The sequence below is a fragment of the Micromys minutus genome (assembly GCF_963924665.1).
Source record: "Micromys minutus genome assembly, chromosome: 11".
In the NCBI taxonomy this organism is placed as follows: Eukaryota; Metazoa; Chordata; class Mammalia; order Rodentia; family Muridae; genus Micromys; species Micromys minutus.
In genome coordinates this window covers 59,077,041-59,088,039 of record NC_137980.1, presented here as the reverse complement: position 1 = coordinate 59,088,039, position 10,999 = coordinate 59,077,041, and the positions used below count along the sequence as shown (strand labels likewise).

The 10,999-nt window shown below is 56.5% G+C and overlaps 1 protein-coding gene across 2 annotated transcripts; it reads left to right on the top strand.

The window, feature by feature from the left end:
- The first annotated feature begins 621 nt into the window (after positions 1 to 621).
- Positions 622 to 10,999, top strand: EEF1A2 (eukaryotic translation elongation factor 1 alpha 2). Of its 2 annotated transcripts, none has more exons than XM_080925087.1 (8): positions 622 to 903; positions 2,104 to 2,322; positions 3,781 to 3,960; positions 4,498 to 4,794; positions 6,189 to 6,339; positions 8,771 to 9,027; positions 9,843 to 10,077; positions 10,576 to 10,999. In XM_080925087.1, the coding sequence occupies exons 2-8, from the start codon at positions 2,179 to 2,181 to the stop codon at positions 10,701 to 10,703; spliced, it is 1,392 nt and encodes a 463-aa protein (XP_080781213.1). In that variant the 5' UTR covers positions 622 to 903; positions 2,104 to 2,178; the 3' UTR covers positions 10,704 to 10,999. The 2 variants fall into 2 exon arrangements, with proteins under 2 accessions (XP_080781213.1, XP_080781214.1); XM_080925088.1 differs by lacking the exon at positions 622 to 903 and adding an exon at positions 1,922 to 1,943.

Here is a 10,999-nt window from a genome sequence, read left to right as displayed (position 1 = left end):
GAGCCTGGGGGTCTGAACTCTGAATGTTCTTGGTGGCCTTAGCTAAGACCGTCTGACTAAGAATGCAACCAGGAGTATGCCTGAGCTCTGAGAATGGGCTTCGAAAATTCCCTGTACATAACGGAATAGGCAGAAAAAACCGTTTTTTCCCAGGGCTTCATAACAAGGTTGGATCCTGGCTGGACTTGCTGATGGCTTCAAGGGCCTGACATGTAGGGTCCATGTGAACAAGCAACTGTACTGGGGGTAGGGAGATCACAGGAAACCTCTGGAAACTGAGCTTCATGTTCACCGGGACTCAACCATGAACAGGGCCAGCAATGTTTGCCCACATCAGGTCTTGCCGGGATCTTGACCTGGGCATGGGCTTCATCTCCCGGGTCTACTTGCTGGTTCCTTGTTTTGTGCTCCATTTTCCTCGGTCCATCTTGTTGGATGTACTTCCCTCTCCCACCCCCGCTTTCCAGCAACCACTGTCTCTGCTATCCCAGTTTTCTCTACTGCTTCTTTCGCCTCTCTCCATCCCTGCCCCTCCTTCCCTGGCTCTGTTTCCCTGCCCCCACCTCTGAGCACTGCACCGCCCTTTTGCCTGTTTTTCTCTCCTGGTCTGCGCTCTAGCTCGCTGGTTCTCTCCCTCACTCGGGTACATCTTTGCAGCTGCGTCCTCTCGGATCCTCGTTACGCCGGCCCGCGTCCGTAGGTGCGCGGCCCCTGCGTCCGCGCATCGTTCGCACCCCATCTGCCAGCCTCCCGGCGCCCGCCTCCCCCCTCCGGTACCGCATTGCTGTACTGCAGGGGCGCAGTGCATTGCGCCGGCACCGTCAATAGGTGGACCCCCTCCTGGAGAGATAAAACCGCCGGCGCCGGCGCCACCAGTCCCTCTGACTGAGACCTCGGCTCTAGGTAAGGACGCACATCCCGGTCTGAGACCCTTGCTTCGGTTTCCAACCAAGGCTCACCTCCTTGGGAGTCCGTCCCAGGGTAGAGGGGTTCATGCGGCACCTAGCTGGGCTGCAGCACCCTTGGGCTGGGGGCTTATTTCTAGACAGGGCATGGTGGGTCCCTGTGGCACTCTGGGTAGTGAGTGAGTCCCTTAAGTGATTGTGTACTTGGTGACAGTGGCGGGGGGGGGGTACTTTTCCTGAAACCTGCCGTCATGCTGTCACCGTGACCTTGGGGCTTGACTGGGCTCTACGGGGCTTGACAGGCTGGTCGGTGCGGGTGCTGGCATGGTGTTTGGGGCTTTGGGGATGTCTGTGATTTGTCAGAGTAGGGTGGGGGAGGTGGGAAAACCTGAGGACCCCTGTCCCCGTCCTACGTGACTCCCACCCTAGAATGCACCCCCATCCCACTAGGCTGGAGCTTCTCGGTTGACCTCTGAGATGCGCAGGTACTGAGACCCAGGGCCTGGACCAGGGTAGGGGAGAGGGTCGGGGCATCTCTGAGGGTACTTGCTGAGCTGGGCCAGGTGGGATTTTTTATTTCTCTGACTAGAACAGGACACTCACCTCTCAGCCCTGATGGCTGCCCCCTGCCTGTGGGGAGGGCCTGAGCTATTCTGGGCCTATGCCTGGGCATCATCCAGCTGTCTCCTCTGCCAGTCTGTGGGCAGAGGGAGGAAGATGGCGCCCTTGCCCGAGGAGGGGTGGAGGAGTGCTGGCCTTCTCTTCATGGTGGCAGCAGACGGGGGTAGGGCAGTGTCCCTCCCTGGTGTGTGTGTGTGTGTGTGTGTGTGTGTGTGTGTGTGTGAAGGGGGGGTGGTGGAGGCATTGAGGACACTGTAGAGCTGGACACAGTGACTCATCACAGGGCCCCTGGCTGCTCCAGGGACTCACTCAGTCTGCTGTTCTGTGATGTCCAGACCGGATTAACCCTTCCTTAAGGAACTTTCCTACAAATCAACTCTCCAAAGACTTACACGCTAATGAACCATTTGGGCTAAGGTATAGGGTAGAGAAACAGGTGGCTTATGATGCAATGTGTCTGGATGGGTTTAGGGAGAAGGGTTGGGGGTGCTCCCAAACAATGCACTGCTGTGATTATCTCTGCCGGGCTCTCTTTGGGCCCCCTAATCACCTGTTTCTCTTGTCCCTGGCCCCACAGAGTTCCTGCCCAGCATATACCCTCAACCCCGAGCCAGAGCCCCCACAGTGCCAGCCCCTCCCTCACCCAGGCAGAATGGGCAAGGAGAAGACACACATCAACATTGTGGTCATTGGCCACGTAGACTCAGGCAAGTCTACCACGACAGGCCATCTCATCTACAAATGCGGCGGCATCGACAAGCGGACCATCGAGAAGTTTGAGAAGGAGGCAGCAGAGGTGAGCACCCTGGGGCCTGGTGCTCTTGTTGCTCAGTTTACCTCCTTCAGTGCAGGGGATATGGATGTCTGGTGATGGGGGGGGGGCGGTAAACAGAGCAGTCTCCTTCTGAGAATGTTGCCTCACACTAAGGGAGGGGGATTTGTGCCCTTCCCAGGTCCATCAGAAGACTCTGGATTCTTGTCCTCAGTGGGCCAGTGCCAGGGGCCCTCAAACCTTATCCCCTTGCTCCCCAGGGCTGAAACTGGGCTGGGTATGGTGCTGTCCTCACTTGTCTTGCAACAGCCAGGGCTCAAGGATGCTATTAATAGCTGACTGATGGGCAGCAGGCTTGCCAGCTCCACTTTCTCCCGATGAGCTGAGGAAGGTTGCTGCTCCGGGATGGTACCTGGAGTGTGTGTGGAGGGTCTCGGTAGCTTGTTCCTGGTTGAGACTTATGAAGAGCAGCAGTAGTAACTGGATTCTCTTCTCTGCCCCTACCCCTGCTCATTCTGAGAAGAGCTGGCTCCTGGACAAGGGCTAAGGCAGGCCTGAGGACATCAACTATGCATAACTCCTGCTCCAGTGTGTATATGGGGCTTTGAGCACGATTCTGTGTGTCTAGACCTGATGCTTTTACCTGTCAGGGGGTGTGCTGAGGGGAGGAGGGAGCTAGGGTTTGAAGGTTACTCGGGTCAGGTCTTAGCTGGGTTTTCTTTGGTTCTGTCTGAATAGCCCCTCCAGGCTGGGCATCATCCACAGCATGCAGAAGAAGCATGTCACGTGAGATTCTGGTAGGCAGTTGTGTTCAGCTGAGCATCAGTGACCACAGCTGTGGTCCAGGCTGTAGGAGTCTCACTAGGAGTCTGACCCTGGCCCGAGTTTGCAAAGAGCAGCCATCCTTGCTCTTAGTGGGGGCTGTTTCTATTTCACGTATTTTGGTGGGATTGGTGAGGGGAGATGCCTTGGAGTTATTTGGAAGTACCAAAGCTACAGGAAGAACTGGAATTTTCACCAATAAAATCAGTCGTTGAGGGGGGAAAAAAGAACTGGAACAAGATTCTCAAAACCTTGAGCAATTCACTCATTTTACAATTTTTCCTTAAAAAAATAACTTAGTTGTTTTGTTTCTTTACAGTCCCAAACCTAATGAGATAATTGACCTCTAATTGGGTGTAGAGTCTTAGCCTCAGGTGGTGAGGACAGTTTGGCAACTCCCAGACCCTCACGCCCTCTACTGGGGGACTTGCGTGTCCACAACCATTTAGGAGGGGAGTGAGGGCGGGGCTGGTTGATCTGGGCAGCCTCGGGTGAGGCAGAGCAGGGTTTGGGGATCAGCACCAAGAGAGATGGGACAGAGGTCCTCTGTTCAAGGTACTTTAAGCCAACTGTCACCTCCACGGGCCAGGGAAAGCACGGCAGGTGGATGTGATCCCAGAGTCCTGTGTCCTGTCCTGAATTGTGCCCCTACCCTTCCAGATGGGGAAGGGCTCCTTTAAATATGCTTGGGTGCTGGACAAGCTGAAGGCGGAGCGGGAGCGCGGCATCACCATCGACATCTCCCTCTGGAAGTTTGAGACCACCAAGTACTACATCACCATCATTGATGCCCCAGGCCACCGGGACTTCATCAAGAACATGATTACCGGCACATCCCAGGTGTGCGGGGAGGGCACCTAGCTCAGTGGTGTAGGGCCCTGGGGTGTCAGTCTTTCTTGTACTTCCTGCCTTGTATCCCGCCCATGTCATCTCCATCCTTGTTTGGCAGAGTCCCTCAAGAACTGAGTCAGTGCTTATATCTCAGCTAGATGGGGGGCCTGCAGGGTTAGCTCACCACTGCTGGGGCCCGCAGACAGACAGAGGGGGCAACGTAGGCATATCCTTCACAGACAGATTTTTAATAGGAGAGCCCACAGTAGAGACATACGGGTAGGAAAGCAGGCAGACAATCACAGGCAGAGAGGACTGAACCAGAGAGGATCAATGGCCCATTCAAGGACCATACCCTGCTTGTAGTGCAGTTGATGGCTCGTCTGGGTCTCCTTGACTCAGGGTCTGGTGGAAGAGTCCCCTCCTGTCCTTGAGGTAAACCCCGAATCTCCACCCCCAGGATAACTGCCCAGGCCCCATTATATGGGTGGCAAAGATAGGTGAAAGGCAGGGCTAGGGGCTCACTGTGTCTGACTTGTTGGATAGGCGGACTGTGCAGTGCTGATCGTGGCAGCGGGTGTGGGCGAGTTTGAGGCAGGCATCTCCAAGAACGGGCAAACCCGGGAGCATGCACTCCTGGCCTACACCCTGGGTGTGAAGCAGCTCATTGTGGGCGTCAATAAGATGGACTCCACGGAACCAGCCTACAGCGAGAAGCGCTACGACGAGATTGTCAAGGAGGTCAGCGCCTACATCAAGAAGATAGGCTACAACCCAGCCACGGTGCCCTTTGTGCCCATCTCAGGCTGGCATGGTGACAACATGCTGGAGCCGTCACCTAATGTGAGTGAAGACAATGTGGTGGGGACAGTGCTGACCTTCCCAAGAGCCCAGAGCTCCAAGACTCCAGACCAGGGTGGGCTGGGCTCCCTTTGATCTTGCTGGGATTCTGTGAGCACTTGGGGTCCTCTAGCTCCCCTTTCTCTGGCAAGTGATGGCTCCACTAAGCCATCCCTACAAACACTGCCTGTTGGGCCCCAGATCACGCTATGGGGGAAGTCCAGTTTTTATTTCTCCTAAGCCCTGGGTTTGAATATTATTCAGGATCAGCAAGACCACGGGGCTCTTTTCAGCTGCCTCCCCTGAGGTCTGAAATGGGTTGGTATCTGGGAAGCAAGCAAGGCTGGTCTGGAGAGAAATGTGTCTGGGCTGGTCACGTGGAAGCTTAGACACTCTGCAGCTCTGGGCTGGGACTCTTATTTGGGAGTGAAGAGGAGGACAATTTTTTGGAGGGTCTGGGCCCTAGACCTTGGTCTATCTAGAGGAAATCTCTGTCCTAGAAAGGTGGGCACTCAGTGTTGCAGCTGCCCACAGTGAGTGAAATGTATAAGCACAGACTCTCTGGAGATAGCTGGGGACCCAGTGTCTGGTGGCAGAAGGACAGGGTTTGGCAGGGTTACCCCATCTTGTTCTTGCTGATGTATGATTATCAGGACTTTAGAATCCCTTGGAGACCTCTGATCAACGGAAACCCCTCTGCTCCCCAATGCTCTAGTGTGCTCTGGGGCTCTGCCCATCCATACTTTGAGAGCCATCTGTTAACCTGAGGTGCTTGGGACTTGGTCATGAAGACTAAGTAAGGCGGGAGGGCACAAAGCTCCTTGGGTGGATTTACTTCTTGCCTGTGGCAGGTGGACCATGAGGAGCTCTGTGGCAGGGGGTGAAGTCATCCTCCTGAGAGGCCCCTGTGGTGGTGGTGGTGGTAGACCCAGAGTTCAGAGAGCTTGGTAACAAGCAGAGCCTCTGGGGATGGGGCAAAGGGTGGACTTTATCCCTGACAGGGCCATTGGCCAGACTTGGGTCCCTACTGCCCTGGTACTTGCCCTGTCTATGGCTGTAATTGACCAGGTCCCATTGGGACTAGGGAATCAGGCCAGTCTGAGTGGCCCCATTTGTAAATAAACAGTGGGAACAGGGCAGCAAAGTCTGGGGAAGCTGTTTTTGTTTGCTTGTTGGTTTTTCCCTTCCCTTGTTCCTAAGCTGTGTTTGTGCAGGGTCCCTGTGAGGCCAGGAAGGAGAAGGGACGAGGAGCAAGCTATTCAGCTTGAACAGTGAGGCTCCCTCCCCAGGCTACCCTTAGGCAGGTCCTGGAGATCTGAGGCTGAGGGTTTGGTCAGGTGAGTGGCTCCTTGATAACCGACACTTTTATTTTATTTTCTCTTTTTGGTCCTACCCAGATGCCATGGTTCAAGGGCTGGAAGGTAGAGCGTAAGGAAGGAAATGCAAGCGGCGTGTCCCTGCTGGAAGCCCTGGACACTATCCTGCCCCCCACCCGCCCCACCGACAAGCCCCTTCGTCTGCCGCTGCAGGACGTGTACAAGATTGGTGGTGAGTGGAGGTTCAGTGCTGGAGCTCACTGCTTCCTGCAGGTGCTTGTACGCTCTGCCCCAAACCGTGATGAGGACATCAGCAAGGAATCCCTAAGATGGTTGTCTCCACCTTTCCCCTTACACCATGTACTCTTACACCCCATCCATGTACACAACTATCTTGATTCTTACTCCATCTATACACCCCATCCATCTGTCTACTCAGACACCCCTCCCACTCACCTCCACAGTGACCCCCCTCCACCCACCTCCACAGTGACCCCCCTCCACCCACCTCCACAGTTACCCCCCTGCACCCACCTCCACAGTGACCCCCCTCCACAGTGACCCCCCTCCACCCACCTCCACAGTTACCCCCTCCACCCACCTCCACAGTTACCCCCCTGCACCCACCTCCACAGTGACCCCCCTCCACCCACCTCCACAGTGACCCCCCTCTACCCACCTCCACAGTGACCCCCCTCCACCCACCTCCACAGTTACCCCCCTGCACCCACCTCCACAGTGACCCCCCTCCACCCACCTCCACAGTGACCCCCCTCCACCCACCTCCACAGTTACCCCCTCCACCCACCTCCACAGTTACCCCCCTGCACCCACCTCCACAGTGACCCCCCTCCACCCACCTCCACAGTTACCCCCCTGCACCCACCTCCAGAGTGACCCCCCTCCACAGTTACCCCCCTCCACCCACCTCCACAGTGACCCCCCTTCACCCACCTCCACAGTTACCCCCTCCACCCACCTCCACAGTTACCCCCTCCACCCACCTCCACAGTTACCCCCCTGCACCCACCTCCACAGTGACCCCCCTCCACCCACCTCCACAGTGACCCCTCTCCACCCACCTCCACAGTTACCCCCTCCACCCACCTCCACAGTGACCCCCCTCCACAGTTACCCCCCTGCACCCACCTCCACAGTGACCCCCCTCCACCCACCTCCACAGTGACCCCCCTCCACCCACCTCCACAGTTACCCCCCTGCACCCACCTCCACAGTGACCCCCCTCCACCCACCTCCACAGTGACCCCCCTCCACCCACCTCCACAGTGACCCCCCTCCACCCACCTCCACAGTTACCCCCCTGCACCCACCTCCACAGTGACCCCCCTCCACCCACCTCCACAGTGACCCCCCTCCACCCACCTCCACAGTTACCCCCCTCCACCCACCTCCACAGTGACCCCCCTCCACCCACCTCCACAGTTACCCCCTCCACCCACCTCCACAGTTACCCCCCTGCACCCACCTCCACAGTGACCCCCCTCCACCCACCTCCACAGTTACCCCCCTGCACCCACCTCCACAGTGACCCCCCTCCACAGTTACCCCCCTCCACCCACCTCCACAGTGACCCCCCTTCACCCACCTCCACAGTTACCCCCTCCACCCACCTCCACAGTTACCCCCCTCCACCCACCTCCACAGTTACCCCCCTGCACCCACCTCCACAGTGACCCCCTCCACCCACCTCCACAGTGACCCCCCTTCACCCACCTCCACAGTTACCCCCTCCACCCACCTCCACAGTTACCCCCTCCACCCACCTCCACAGTTACCCCCCTGCACCCACCTCCACAGTGACCCCCCTCCACCCACCTCCACAGTGACCCCTCTCCACCCACCTCCACAGTTACCCCCTCCACCCACCTCCACAGTGACCCCTCTCCACCCACCTCCACAGTTACCCCCTCCACCCACCTCCACAGTGACCCCCCTCCACAGTTACCCCCCTGCACCCACCTCCACAGTGACGCCCCTCCACCCACCTCCACAGTTACCCCCCTCCACCCACCTCCACAGTGACCCCCCCTGCACTCAGCCACACGTTAGGAACATACGATGGGAGTATTGAACCGACTGACACTTCACCTGCAGGGTGGAGGGTGTCTGTCTCCTAGAAGGCAGTCCTAATGCAGGAATGAGAAATGAAGGTCACATGGGTCAACAGAAACCAAAGCCAAAGGGAGAGGAATGAGAATATCACGCTTACTCCAACACAGGGCGTGGCTGCTGGCTTTTCTCTGACATCCCATAATGCCACCCCACCCAAGCTTCCAGGAGGTAGTGGGGAGCACTTCCTCTCCCAGCCACTTGCTCATCAAGGTATCCCTGTGGTAGCCAGACTGTTGGTGTGAGCAGGCCTGTCAGAAGTGCCAGATGCCTCTACAGCGGTCCTGTGAGGGCAGGAGTCAGCCCAGGGCCATGCCTGGCTGGGCCCTTATCCACGATTCCGCAAATCGGCCAGGGGAGACTGTCCTTCTTCTGTCTCCCCTCTGCTTGTCTGTTTATCCCCTCATGACGCTATCTCCCTTGAGCAGAGAGGAGCAAGTCCTGAGCTCTGTGTACTCTCCGGCTCTCTGCTTGTGTGTTTTCCCTGCACCCCCCTCTGGTCTGCCATCTCACAATGCCCTCTCTTGGCCCAGGCATTGGGACTGTGCCTGTGGGCCGAGTGGAGACCGGTATCCTCCGGCCTGGTATGGTGGTGACCTTTGCACCAGTCAACATCACCACAGAGGTGAAGTCTGTGGAAATGCACCATGAGGCACTCAGCGAAGCCCTGCCTGGTGACAATGTCGGGTTCAATGTGAAGAATGTGTCCGTCAAGGATATTCGTCGGGGCAATGTCTGTGGGGACAGCAAGGCTGATCCGCCTCAGGAGGCTGCCCAGTTCACCTCTCAGGTTGGTGGTTGCACTAGGGTGTGTGGGCATTCCTCCTCAGAATAGGAGAGATGGGCAAGAGTAATAAGGAACAATGGCTCTGGCCCTGAAAAGGAAGGCCCTCCATTCACCCAAGGCCACTCAGTGTTCAAAGGTTAAATGGGCGCTCCAAGTCACCAGCAGGTAAGCAGGACACGGCCTCTCTGGGTAGCCCTTTCCTGGGAATATTTGGTCTATAAAAAGGCTTTTATTAACTTACTGATTTGGGTATCACTGTAGACTATCTTCTAATTTTTTTTTTAAAAAAATAGATCTACACTTATTGTGTGTGTGTGTGTGTGTGTGTGTGTGTGTGTGTGTGTGTGTGTGTAGGTCAGAGGGCAACTTAGAATCAGTTCTTTCTTCCCATCTTGTCACTCCCAGGGACTGAACTCAGGTCTTCAAGGCCCAGCAGCAAGTACCATTCTCTGCCCCCAAAGCCATCTTGCTGGCCTCCTTCTTTCTGTATTTTTAGTGAGCCCTTTTCATCACCTCTTCATGGGACAAGAATTTTTAGAACAGTATCATCAAAATGTAACAGAAGCACTGTCATTGAGGTCCAAGGGTGTCCTGGTTGTACAATCTGTCTGTCTGTCTGTCACAGCCCTTTCAAACAGTGCAAGCTATCTTTTGAGTCTCTCATAGTCTGCTACATGCTTAGCAAGCTGTTGAGGTATGAGTGGGTCCTTGCACAGAAACAAGGGGGTCGGGAGATGACCCTGTGACTGGACCCACCCCTCCCAACACTGGCCCTGTCCCAGGAGACCTTCCTCCAGGCTAACCCTAACTGCTCTTAGGTTATCATCCTGAACCACCCTGGGCAAATCAGCGCTGGCTACTCGCCAGTCATCGACTGCCACACAGCCCACATTGCCTGCAAGTTTGCAGAGCTAAAGGAGAAGATTGACCGTCGTTCCGGCAAGAAGCTGGAGGATAATCCCAAGTCCCTGAAGTCTGGTGATGCGGCCATTGTTGAGATGGTCCCAGGAAAACCCATGTGTGTGGAGAGCTTCTCACAGTACCCACCCCTCGGTGAGCTGGGTGATCCAAGGTGTAACCCAATGCGGTACTGACAGATGGGGCCAGGAGTTCCTTTACCATGGCAAACTGAGGAAAATGAAGCATTTAGTAAGAGGTTTCATTGAGCACACACACACACACACACACACACACACACACTACCACCACCACCACCACATCAAACACAGTGCTCACTTACACACACAACACATGGTGCTCATTACACACACACACACACACACACACACACACACACACACACACGGGGTGTTCCTTTTTTGAAGAAAAACAAATAAGGGACTTCCCCGAAACCAAAAGCAAGTTTAGTGATTTCTCCCCTATGCCCAGGCCCCTCACGACAGGATGGCCTAGTTTGCCCTAACTAAAGAACCACGTATTTGCAGCTGTTCCTGACTACAAGCGGTCACAATGCTTAAAGGGGCCTTAAGCTGTTCTGGGGACGTCCAATGCACCTGGACGCCCCCGCAGTTTACGTATCTCTCCCCACAGGCCGCTTTGCCGTGCGCGACATGCGGCAGACTGTGGCCGTGGGCGTCATCAAGAACGTGGAGAAGAAGAGCGGCGGCGCCGGCAAGGTCACCAAGTCCGCACAGAAGGCGCAGAAAGCGGGCAAGTGAAGCGCGGGCGCCCGCGGCGTGGCCCTCCCCAACGGCGCCGCGCCGCGCCCCCAGCCCCGCCCCCGGCACTGGCCCCGCCCCCTCCCCCGCCCCAAGCGCGGCCCCTCCGCCCCACCCCCCCGCCAGGCGCATGTCTGCACCTCCGCTTGTAAGAGGCTCTACGTCAGCGACTGGATGCTCGCCATCAAAGTCCAGTGGAAATTCTTCAAGAGGAAAAGCGCCCCCACCCCAGGCTTCCGCGCCATCGCTCACCAAGCTCAGTGTCCGTTTTTCCCAATAAACTGAGCGACCCCAGA